Source organism: Erinaceus europaeus, chromosome 7 (assembly GCF_950295315.1).
Source record: "Erinaceus europaeus chromosome 7, mEriEur2.1, whole genome shotgun sequence".
Classification (NCBI taxonomy): Eukaryota; Metazoa; Chordata; class Mammalia; order Eulipotyphla; family Erinaceidae; genus Erinaceus; species Erinaceus europaeus.
The window spans coordinates 27572143-27585539 of record NC_080168.1 but is presented as its reverse complement, the minus strand read 5'-3'; the positions used below and the strand labels follow the sequence as shown (position 1 = coordinate 27585539).

General features: G+C 37.7%; 1 protein-coding gene across 2 annotated transcripts in view; it reads right to left on the bottom strand.

The window, feature by feature from the left end:
* Positions 1-330: 330 nt before the first annotated feature.
* Positions 331-13397, bottom strand: part of MDH1B (malate dehydrogenase 1B) — a 36327-nt gene continuing 23260 nt past the window's right edge. Inside the window, exons 10-12 of one of the 2 annotated variants that reach the window (XM_016186884.2) lie at positions 11277-11348; positions 2685-2750; positions 331-1741 (exon numbers count right to left, since the gene is read on the bottom strand). In XM_016186884.2, the coding sequence (XP_016042370.1) occupies positions 1728-1741; positions 2685-2750; positions 11277-11348 (152 nt within the window). In that variant the 3' untranslated portion in view covers positions 331-1727. The remainder of the gene's footprint in view (positions 1742-2684; positions 2751-11276; positions 11349-13397) is intronic. The other variant, XM_060194054.1, reaches the window with a different exon arrangement.

Below are 13397 nucleotides of genomic sequence, written 5' to 3'. Positions count from 1 at the left end.
TGTAGGAAGAGACAGTGGAAGTGGCAAGATCATGGCAAAAACAAAACAAAACAAACACACAAACAAACCAAAAAGACAGAAAAAAAAAAAAAACCTCCTCCAAAGTTCTCTGAGGACATTAAAGCTTCTTGACAATAACATCAGATGGGGTGCTAACTTTGGAAACAAGCAAAAGTTAGTCCTGATTTTGAAATTATCCCCTTCATTATGACAGTGTAGAAGGAACACAGAAGCATCTGGTATTCTCCTGAATTTTCAGAAAAGGATCCGTACAAGAGCTCCTTAAAAGTACAGCAAAATCGCAGGAATTGGCACTTAAAAAAACATAACTCCAGGGCTTTAAAAATATTTTATTTATTTATTTGGATAGAAATAGAGAAAAAATGAGAAGGAAGGGAGAGACAGAAAGAGACATTTGCAGCAGGATTTCACAACTTGAGAAGCCTCCCACTGCAGGTGGGGGCTGGAGGCTTGAACCCGGGTCCTTGCTCATAGTAACATGTGGGCTCAATCACGTGTGCCACCACCCAGCCCTGACTCCCGCGCTTTTTAACAGTTCTCAACAGGCATTTGTAAAGGATCCTACTTGCCTGGAAATAAGTGAGCATATTGATGTGATTTTACTACTGCTCTAATGAAAGACTAGATTTTTACTTAAGTCTTGGAATTATGTACTAAAATATGCTTTTCTTTAAACATTCTTTTGATTCAGGATATATCTAGTGTTAGGAGACAAAAATAAATTTAATACAAGGTTTTTTAATACAAGCATTTTTTTTCTTATTAAGTTGCTCATACAAAGAGAATACAAACAAACAAGAATAATGCATGGTCAGGTCTTATAAAGACAGTAGACCTGGCTAGCTCTGAAGATCTCACACGTAGACCTCTGTGGTTTTCTCTAGTTCACTGTCATTGTCTTCACTCGGATATCAACCTACTCATCCATTTTTTTTAGTTCACATTTTTCTGAGAGGGTGAGGAACATATGACTGATTCTCTTTGAGTTAGATGTATCTGTTCTGGTGAAGGTGGCTGAAGTCAAGCTAGGAAGGACATCAGAGAAAGTATGGCCATCTAGTCCATGTCTGTTATAACCTTCAAGAGGACACATGCTCTCCCAGGAAGATATACAGAAATGACTCTGTGGCTAATGGTACGATTTTAATGTACTTACAAAAAAAAAAAAAAAAGCAATTGGTACCAATTTTTTTTCCTCCTGGGTTATTTATCACTTGGGGCACAGTGCCAGCACTACGAATTACCACTCCCGGAGGCAATTTATTCCTTTTTTAAATTTTTTAATTCCATAAGGCAGAGATTGAGAAGGGAGAGGAAAACAGAGAGATAGAGAGAAAGGTAGACACCTGCAGACCTGCTTCACCACTTGTGAAGCATCCCTGCTGCAGGGAGTGAGGGGAGAAGGGGCTTGAAGCTGGGTCCTTGTATCACTGAGTGCCCCCCGGTACTAACAGAAAAAAAAAAACTACTAATATACACACACACAAGAAACTACTAATAGACAAGCATAGAAATAAAATAACTGATCTCTAGCTTTTGTGTATAAATGTTATCATTGCTATTTAATTGCTTAGCTTATTATCTAAGATTTAAGTAAAATTTTCAAGTTATTATTCCATAAATAGAGATAGATAGCATTTCTACATTTTTTACACAGCCAAATAATATTATAGTTGGTATAGTTTAATCTGTTACCATTGCACATTTTAATCTTCAAAGTCTGTAAAAAGAAGAAAAATGAAAGATGTAACTCTTTTTAAAAAAATAAATAAGTAACTTGTATTTGCTGGCTTCCCCTTTGTCCCTCTTCTCCTTCTGCTTACTGGAGGCCTGGATTCAATCTGCTTGGCCAGCTGAGAGAGTGCATATATAAGAGGGATTCTACAGTGGGTACAAAAACCACAAGGCCATCATTAGATATATTAATTTAGAAAATCTAAATTCTGGCCGCTTTCTTGATCTGAATCTGTTTTGACATGCAGCCTCTCTTGCCTCCTTTGCTTTTCTGTGTGAGTTTTGTTTGTAGTTATGGTGCCAGTACCGATTGCTCCTTGACTCTGTTTTCTCCTTTATGCACCAATTCTAATTCTCCATTGCTTAGCCTTCTTCCAAATTCCAACACACAGTAAGAATTCAGAATGGGAAGAGCAATAGATAATAACCACTTTATTTGGCTTTTAAATAAAAGTGTAACACCTTAGGTAAATAATCTGATTGGCTAGCTACATAGACTTCTACATTCAGTCTTATTTCCATAAAGTACTGGGACAACTCACAGAGTTACAATAAAAATCAGGGCTAGTCAATATACCTGTGTCCATTTCTTTACTGATTCACACTGAAGTAAGGATGAAGCTATGAAATCAAAAGCTATAAACCTGGAGTAGGTTACAGAGATAGCTGTAGACACTACAGCTTACTCAGAACAACCATAATGGGTGCCATTTTGAAATTCAGTCTCCAATTTTACAGACTCTGGGGGCGAATTCATTGCTGGATAACAGCCAGCCAGCCAGCCAAATTCTGTCCTCTGTCAGCCCTAGAATGTGCACAGTACTGTCACTACCTGGACTGAAGGGGCTTGACCCTGGGTCCTTGACCATGGTAACACGTGTGCTCAACCAAGTGAGCCACCAACCAGCCTCAGATTGTTTACAACTTACCACCTGAAGCAGTAAAATATTTTTCTTCACCTTGTACTAGATCATAATTGTAGTTATCTTTATAGTCTGAAATTAAAATTAAAAGAGCATGTTGGGTTTAGAATGTAATAGCAAAGTACAGTTGCTCTATGATATTATATTTCAAATGTTTTTGGTTAGAAATCACACTAAAAATTCATTTTACTTTACAATCCTGTATGTGCACTTCTGTAGCTATAAGGACATAAAAATTACATGACACATTTATTATTTTCTAATCTTTTCTCACAACCCCATTTCATGCCTTCTCCACTTTCTATTCTACTCTAGTTCATTGGGGGGGGGGAGATCTCTTAATCATTTTATTAAGAATTTAAGAATTTTATTCTGTAGGTAAAGTTCAGGTGGCATAAAGCACAAGGACTGGCGTAAGGATCCCAGTTTGAGCCACCAGCTCTCCATCTGGAGTCGCTTCATAAGCAGAAAAGTAGGTCTGCAGGTTTCTACCTTTCTCTCTCCTCTGTCTTCCCCTTCTCTCTCTATTTCTCTCTGTCCTATCCAACAACAACAATAATAACTACAACCATAAAACAACAAGGGCAACAAAAGAGAATAAATAAATAAATATTGAAAAAAAGAATTTTATTCTGCTTCAAGGAATTATGCGGGGTAGTAAAATGATTTCATGACCCACCACGTTTTGCAATCCATCTAACACACAATATATCAGTAATATATATATGTTATATTTGTTTCTATTCCTCATTCAACAAACATAACCCCACACAACCTGAAATCAACTGAAATTTCTCCAATTTATAACAATTAAACTTTTTCAATCTACAAAAAGACTTGGGCTGAAAAGTGTACCTAAGATCCTGAACTCTATTTTTAAATTTTTTATTGGGGGATTAATATTTTACAGTAGACATTAAATACAATTTATTTTAGTTTGTACATGCATAATATTTCCCCTCTTATCCCACAATTTTGTTGATCATTATTGAATCACTAATAAAAAAAAAGAAGTTGAAAAATAAAACACAAAGCAGAACTTGGACTGGGTTTGGTGTATCGCACCAAAGTAAAAGACTCTGGGGTGGTGGGGAGGGTTCAGGTCCTAGAACATGATGGCAGAGGAAGACCTAGAGGGGTTGAATTGTTATGTGGAAAACTGAGAAATGTTACACATGTACAAACTACTGTAGTTTACTGCTGACTTTTAATACCTCCAATAAAAATAATCCTTTCCTCTAAATTATATGAGTAATTCCTGCTAAATACAAATCCAGAGACTTCCAGAGGTGGAGCTATGGTGCAGCAGCAGCTGTGTTTTTCCTCTCCTCTCCTGGGTCAACTAGGAATACCAAAGGAGACCACCAGGGACCGAAACAAGACAGGACGAGAACGACTTCAGGAACCCACCAAATCACCGGTGAGTACAAATACATGTGGCTCCTGGACAGAGAGGAGCCTAGGGAGAGATTAAGTGGCTGGTAACAGTCCGGCAGTTTACCACTTGAGACACCACCTCCAGTCTGTTTCACCAACAAAAAGATAGCTAAAGGGAGGAGAGGTCTCCCCTAAGACTCAACAAATGCAACTGTGAGTCTCCATTGCTACTGCCCTAAGAATCTGGAGGAGCAGGGGGGGTGGGGTCCTGTGCTGACACCAGGGGACAAAGAACTAACCAACTCAGGAGATCTATACCTCCATGGCCCATGGCCTAGTGGTGGGACTTTGAGAGTCTCTTTGCATAACCACTAGATTATCTCTGCCCCACCCTGCTTTATCTCTTGGTCAAAGTCAGTGATTAAGCTAATAATTCTACTTATCCTTCAGAAGCCCTCAGGCTCCCATAACCTACAGGGAAGAAAAAGAACAAAAGAGGCTTTTAAGCCACTGAGCTCCAACTCAGGGATTAAAATACTATTGAAACAACTGTCAATCTCCACCACTGTGAACCCTTTAATTACCTTACCTAGACACAAGTCAATCCAGGCAAGAGTGATCAGTAATTTGAAAAGTACTGAGAGAGGGACCTCATAAAACACTATATAGAATGGTTAAGACAACAAGAAGAAATATTGGAGAAATGAACCAGGACAAGAGTCCAGCTAAAATCCCCCCAAAGGGTGAACCACAAAATAATGAAGTCAACATCCAAACACTAGTTAAGGAAACACTCACAGGGGTAAATAAAGAGTTTGAAAGAATTGTCATCAGAAAAGCAGAAACAACAAATGAGACTCTGGAAGAAAACACTAATTATCTCAAGGTTATTAGAGAGCTGAAAGCTGAAATAGCTGAGCTAATAACACAACTAGCTGAACAAGCTAAAACAGTATCAGAACAGGGTAGCAAAATAGATGAACTCCAGAAAACAGTAGAGGGGAGAGAGAATAGAATAAATGAGAATGAAGACAGAATTGGAATAACCGAGGATGAATTAGAGACAACTAATAAAGAAGTAAGAGATCTCCAAAAGAGATTAAGAGATACTGAAAATAACAACAGAGACCTATGGGATGACTTCAAAAGAAATAATATACGCATTATTGGCTTACCAGAGGAAGAAAGAGAGGGAGGGGAAGAAAGCATTCTTCAGGACATAATAGCTGAGAACTTGTGTAGTCTAGACAACAAAAAAGATATAAAGGTTCAGGAAGATCAGAGGGTCCCAAACAGAATTAATTCAGACTTAAAGACACCAACACACACCATATTTAGAATGGAAAGGAATAAGGATAAAGAAAGGATCCTGAAGGCTTCAAGAGAAAAACAGAGTCACTTATGGAGGAAACCATAAGATTAGCAGCAGACTTCTCCACACTACAGTCCAGAAGAGAATGGCAAGATATCCATCGAGTGCTCAATGAGAATGGCTTTCAACCAAGACTATGGTATCCTGCTAGACTGTCATTCAGACTAGATGGAGGCATAAAAACCTACTCAGACAAGCACCAGTTGAAGGAATCAACTATCACCAATCCTACCCTGAAAGAAGTTCTGAAAGGTCTTCTATAAACAGTAAGACCACCATAAATATGTCACCTATCAGAACACTCTAAAACTCTACAAGAATGGCGTTAAAAATCTTCAATCTTTGATATTAATAAATGTCAATGGCCTGAATTCACCTATTAAAAAGCACAGAGTAGGAAGATGGATCACAAGACACAACCCAAAAATATGCTGTCTACAGGAAATCCACCTAACTCAACAAGACAAACACAGATTCAAAGTGAAAGGATGGAAAACTATTGCACAAGCCAATTGCCCACAAAAAAGGGCAGGAACAACTATTCTCATATCTGACATGACAGACTTTAAAATAATTAAAATTTAAAAAGATAGGGATGGACACTACTTAATGCTCAGAGGATCGGTTAATCAAGAGGACTTAACAATTATTAATATCTATGCACCCAATGAGAAGCCATCTAAATACATCAAACATCTCCTGAAAGAGCTACAGCAATATATTAACAGCAACACAGTCATAATAGGGGAATTCAACACCCCACTCTCTCAACTTGACAGATCATCCAGGCAGAAAATCAATTAAGACATGAGGGAGCTAAATGAGAAAATAGGTAAACTAGAACTATTGGACATTTTCAGAGTCATTCATCCCAAGAAACTGGAATACAAATTCTACTCAAGTCCACTTGGGTCATTCTCAAGGATAGACCATATGTTAGGCCACAAAGGCAGCATCAGCAAATTCAAGAGCATTGAAATTATCCCAAGCATCTTCTCAGACCACAGTGGAATTAAACTAACACTAAACAATCAACAAAAGATTAGTAATAGTCCCAAAATGTGGAAGCTCAACAGTACACTCCTTAACTACTACTAGGTCAAAGAGGAAATAAAGGAAGAAATCAAAATGTTTTGAGAGTTTAATGAAAATGAAGACACAAGCTATCAAAATATTTGGGACACAGCTAACACAGTACTAAAAGAGAAGTTCATAGCCATACAAGCACACATTAAGAAACAAGAAAAGGCACAAATAAACACCCTGATTGCATATCTTAAAGACCTAGAAGAAGAAGAACAAAGAACCCTAAAGCACTCAGAAGGATAGAAATAACTAAACTTAGACCAGAAATAAATAATATTAAAAATAAGAAAACCATACAAAATATCAACGAAAGTAAATGTTGGTTCTTCGAAAGAGTGAACAAAATTGACAAACCAGACTCACAAAACAAAAAAGGAATAAGACCCTAATAAACTGGATCATAAATGAAAGAGTAGATATCACAACAGACACTACAGAAATTCAACATATGATGTGAGACTTCTATGAACAACTATATGCCACCAAGCTATAGAACCTTGAAAAAATGGAGGCTTTCCTAGATACCTAGGAACTTCCAAAATTAAGTAAAGAGGAACTAGATAAAGTGAACAGGCCTGTCACAGCTAATGAAATTGAAACAGTTATCAAAAACCTTCCCAAGAATAAAACTGGACCAGATGGTTTTACAAATGAATTTTGCAAAGGTTTCAAAGAAGATTAATACCTCTATTTTTAAAAGTCTTCCAGAAGACTGAAGACACCAGAATACACCCTTCCAGCTTCTGTGAAGCAAACATCACTCTGATACCAAAATCAGACAGGGACACAACCAAAAAAGAAAACTACAGACCAATATCTCTGATGAACATAGCTGCTAAAATATGGAACAAAATCCTAGCCAACCGGATACAGCAGTATATTAAAAAGATTGTTCATCATGACCAAGTGGGGTTTATCCCAGGCATGCAAAGTTGGTTTAATATATGTAAATCAATCAACGTGATCCACCACATCAATAAAAGCAAGACCAAAAACCACATGGTCATATTAATAGATGCAGAGAAAGCCTTTGACAAAATACAATATCCCTTTATGATCAAAACACTACAAAAAATGGGAATAGATGGAAAATTCCTGAAGATAGTGGAGTCTATATATAGCAAACTTACAGCCAACATCATACTCAATGGTGAAAAACTGGAAGCATTTCAGATACTAGACAGGGCTGCCCACTATCACCATTATTATTAAACATAGTGTTGGAAGTTCTTGCCATAGCATCAGGCAGGAGCAAGGAAATTAACGGGATACAGATTGGAAGAGAAGAAGTCAAACTCTCCTTATTTGCAGATGATATGATAGTATACATGGAAAAACCTAAGGAATCCAGCAAGAAGCTTTTGGAAATCATCAGGCAATATAGTAAGGTGTCAGGCTACAAAATTAACACTCAAAACTCAGTGGCATTCCTCTATGCAAACACTAAGTTAGAAGAACATGAAATCCAGAAATTAATTCCTTTTACTATAGCAACAGAAACAATAAAATATCTAGGAATAAACCTAGCCAAAGAAGTGAAATACTTGTTTACTGAATATTATGAGTTACTACTCAAGGAAATTGAAAAAGACACAAAGAAGTGGAAAGATATTTCATGTTCATGGAGTTGAAGAATTAACATCATCAAAATGAATATACTACCCATAGCCATATACAAATTTAATGCTATCCCCATCAACATCCCAACCACATTTTTTTAGGAGAATAGAAAAAATGCTACAAATGTTTATCTGGAACCAGAAAAGACCTAGAATTGCCAAAACAATCTTGAGAAGAAAGAACAGAACTGGAGGCATCACACTCCCAGATCTCAAATTGTATTATAGGGCCATTGTCATCAAAACTGCTTGGTACTGGAATATGAATAGACACACCGACCAGTGGAATAGAATTCACCGACCAGTGAATTGAGAGCCCAGAAGTGAGCCCCCACACCTATGGACATCTAATCTTTGATAAAGGTGCCCAGACTATTAAATGGGGAAAGCAGAGTCTCTTCAACAAATGGTGTTGGAAACAATGGGTTGAAACATGCAAAAGAATGAAACTGAACCACTATATTTCACCAAATACAAAAGTAAATTCCAAGTGGATCAAGGACTTGGATATTAGACCAGAAACTATCAGATAATTAGAGGGAAATATTGGCAGAACTCTTTTCCACGTAAACTTTAAAGACATCTTTAATGAAACAAATCCAATTACAGAGAAGACTAAGGCAAGCATAAACCTATGGGACTTCATCAAATTATAAAGCTTCTGCACAGCTAAAGAAATCACTACCCAAACCAAGAGACCCTTTACAGAATGGGAGAAGATCTTTATATGCCATACATCAAACAATAGGCTAATAACCAAAATATATAAAGAACTTGCCAAACTCAACCACAAAAAAACAAATAACCCCATCCAAAAATGGGAAGAGTACATGGACAGACTATTCACCACAGAAGTGATCCAAAAGGCTAAGAAACACATGAAAAAATGCTCCAAGTCTTTGATTGTCAGAGAGATGAGATACCACATCACTCCTATGAGAATGTCATACATCAGAAAAGGTAACAGCAGCAAATGCTGGAGAGGTTGTAGGGTCAAAGGAACCCTCCTGCACTGCTGGTGGGAATGTAAATTGGTCAAGCCTCTGTGGAGAACAGTCTGCAGAACTCTCAGAAGGCTAGATATGGACCTACCCTATGATCCTGCAATTCCTCTTCTGGGCATATATCCTAAGGGACCCAACACACCCATCCAAAAAGATCTGTGTACACATATGTTCTTAGCAGCACAATTTGTAATAGCCAAAACCTGGAAGCAACCCAACAACAGATGAGTGGCTGAGCAAGTTGTGGTATATATATATATATATATATATATATATATATATATATATATATATATATATATATATATATATATATATATATATATACAATGGAATACTACTCAGCTATTAAAAACGGTGACTTCACCGTTTTGCACTGATCTTGGATGGACCTTGAAATATTCATGTTAAGTGAAATAAGTCAGAAACAGAAGGATGAATATGGGATGATCTCACTCTCAGGCAGAAGTTGAAAAACAAGATTAGAAGAGAAAACACTAGTAGAACCTGAAATGTAATTGGCATGTTGAACCAAAGTAAAAGACTCTCGAGTGGGTGGGAAGGAGAATACAGGTCCAAAAAGGATGACAAAGGACCTAGTGGGGGTAGTATTGATATATGGAAAACTGGGAAATATTATGCATGTACAAACTATTGTATTTACTGTCGAATATAAAACGTTAATTCCTCAATAAAGAAATTTAAAAAAAAAATCCAATACCAGTTTGTATACAACAGATGACAATCAATACTTTAACAACTGGGAGAAAGTCTGAGCTCATCAGATAAACAAAGGACTACAAAAGCTGGAAAAGGGCAAGAGACTTCCTTATTTAATGATGGCCTTTTTGGTCAATATCACTGCATCTCATCATCTGGGGGCCCTAGTTAGGAAATCTTGAGTTCCCACAAAGATATGATAGGCCTTTATCTCTAATAGATCCCTTTATCCACCCACCATCATTGGTCACTTCCATCAGGAACATCACCATAAGCCCTCTTGTGGGCCTCTTCAGCCTCTCTAGGTCCTTGCCCTCAATAGAAAGCAGCAGTGGTAGGGACTGCCCCAGTCTCCCGAGGGAGACTGGGTCAACATACTCTACCACTTGAGTAAGACTGGTGCTGAAATCAAGTGCAGCCTAGAATGTTCCCAGTTGTGACCATGGACTGTGTCATCTCTGAGTCCCTGTCAGTCTGTGTTCACAGTCCATGGGGGTACAGAGTCCTCTAGTTTACTTTCTGTATTGTTTATCCCTCTGGGAGTATTGACCAAAATTATTTTTGGGGTGCAGAAGGTGGGAGTTCTGGCTTCTGTGTTTCTCTGCTGGACATGAGCATTGCCAGGTGGATCTTTGTAGTTTCTTATGCTGGAGTAACTTGAAAGTGTGTAGCATAATATTACTGTGTGCACCTTGTTATAAAACAGATCTCTACATTATTTTTTTCATGTTGGGTAACTGAATTACCACCATTCATGATGAAATAAATGCGCTTGATTACCTCTAGCTCTCTTAACGAGGTTTCATGATATGATTAGTTTTTCTCCTTCAGGCTTTATGAGGGTGTGTCCTAATGGAGTTTCTTGATTACTTCGTATATATTTTCTTTCACTTTGTCCTGTCATTCTCTGTTTTCTCAAGTTTTAAAATTTATTACATAGCACAGCATTTTCTTTTCTATATTTTCATTCTCTCTATCTTTCTCTCCCCCCTCCCCAACTCCTCTCTCTCACCAGAGCACTGCTTATCTCTGGTTTTTGATGGTATGAGGAATTGAACCTGAAACCCTGGAGTCTCAGGCACGTGAGTCTCTTGACATAGCCATTATGTTGTGTCCCCTACATGTTTTTCTATATTCTTATAACTCCTATCTTCCAGACATTTTGTGTGATCAGTTACTTTCTAGTGCCCCAACCCCTATGTCCCTCACAGTGACCTGCAGACACAAAGTTTTCAACAATTCAATCTGGTAAATTTTTTAAAAGATTTTAAAAATAGACTCTGAATATTATCTTCTTTTTGAGCACACAATGAGATGAAAGACATGACTACCATTTTATGACTAACAGATAATCAAATTTTTTCTTTGAGATTTAGTGTTAAGCTTTGGATAAAAAAAATAAATAAATTGATAAACATACCATCTGAGGCACTGTCATATTGTTGGTCATCATTTGTAGAAAGTACTTCATATCTTTCTATTAAATCTATTTCTAAAAGTCAGAAATTAGGTATTCTGTTAACCAAAAATATTATGGATTATAAGCAAAGGTCATCTAACTGTGAAAAGGTACAAAATTCTAGCATTTTCATGTGGAATCTCTGGAACAGTGTTTTACGTAAGGGACAAAGGTGTCAGAGTCATGATTAATCAAATATACATATCTTGACACTTACTAGTAAAAGAACAGCATAAGACAGGGTCAGTTCTCTTTCCTAAAACCTTCTACAATGCAAATTTTATATACATTTAGAACTAACTACCAGTTAATGGGGTCAAATTTAGAATGACTGTTTTGAAGTCTGTTCTCATGAAAGGAGACTTGCACTTCAAGCCTGCCAAATGCAGGAAGTCTCATAGAAGGCCTCTTAATTTTGAAAATAAGAGAATTTGAGTTGAAACTAATTGCTTATCTGATCTCTATGCTAGCACCTTCCACTTTGGTGCTGCTGAGTTTGGTTTGGTTTGGCCTCAACTACTGGTGACTTGAGCACCAGTCAGAACTGGGTCTGAATTCCCAGCCCCTCTCCCCACAGTCTTCTTTCCTTCTGCTCTTGCTGCTCTTTGTCCCATAACTGATAGCTTGATCTCACTTGAGCCTCCCTGTTCTGAAAGAAGGGATGTTCCCTGCCAGGTCTTGTTTCCTATTTTATTCATTAGTGAGGCAGCAACTGTTTCAATTGGTTGGACACTGCAGACTGAAGGTTTTATTTAAAAATATATATATATTACCTGAAAACAAATGCAGTGCTGTGGATTGGATTGAAGTCCTAACCCCTGGGACCCATGAGTGTGATCTTATTTGTAAGTAGGAGACTTCAGAGATATTCATATAATCAAGTTAAGATGGGGCCATGCTGAATTGGTGTGGACCCTCAGTACTGTGGCTGATATTTGTACAGAGGGAGAGAGAGACATGAAGAGGGAGACACAAGCAAGTGAAAACAGAGGTAGGAATTAGAACGAAGCAGCTACAAGTCAACAGTCCCAAGCACTGACACCAGAGACTAGGAGATGAGAGGGAGGATTCCCGCCTTGTACTTCTAGCAGGAGCCTAGCCCTCCCAATGCCATAATTCAGATTTCCTCACTATCAGGACAAAGAGAAAATAAATTTCTATCACCTAAAGTCAGTCATTCAGTTTGGGGTCTTTTGGAAATCTGCCCAGTATGGTAACCCCAAGCAACTGATACTACTTCCCCCATATTTGGGAGCTACTCTTTTCCCTGATCCAGCTTTCTAGTCCTATTTCCAACTCTGACACCATCTTTCCAGATAATACCTTTAGCACACCTGCATGTTAGGTGTCAGGCTCAGGCAAAAATTAGTTAAGTCTCAGGCCTCTTGGAATAGACTTCCTAACTTTTCCCAAAATGGAGACTCCAAATCTCATCTGCTCTATTTTTTCTTTTAGGTTCCTGGTTATTAAACAATTCGTTCTCCTTTATATCTTAATGCTTTTCAGCCACCAAGCTGTAGATGCTACCATGACACCAATCTGACTTCCCTGGGCAGATGACCCCACCAGTATGTGCTGGAGCCGCACCTCCCCAGAGCTCTGCTGAACGATAGAAACAGGCTGGGGGTATGGATCACCCTGCCAATACTCATGTTCAGCGGAGAAGGAATTACAGAAGTCAGACCTTCTACCTTCTGCACCCCATAATGATCCTGGGTCCATGTTCCCAGAAGTATAAAGAATAGAAAAGCTTCCAATGGAGGGGATGGGATATAGAACTATGGTGGTGGGAATTGTATGGAATTGTACCCCTCTTATCCAACTGTCTTGTTGATCATAATTAAATCAATTTTTAAAAAATAATTACTAAGATCATATTGTTTTTATGGTGTGATTTCTTTAGTATTCTTATAAGACGATTCAATGGCTTGTAGTATGATAAGGTATTTCAATGGCTGGTATCATTTCAAGTGAAACATTGAACTTAACAGCTTATTTTGTTTGTAATTTTGGTTTAAATTGATAAAATACAGATTGCTGTTATCTATATTAAATAGTGATTTGGTTATAACAAATAGCTTA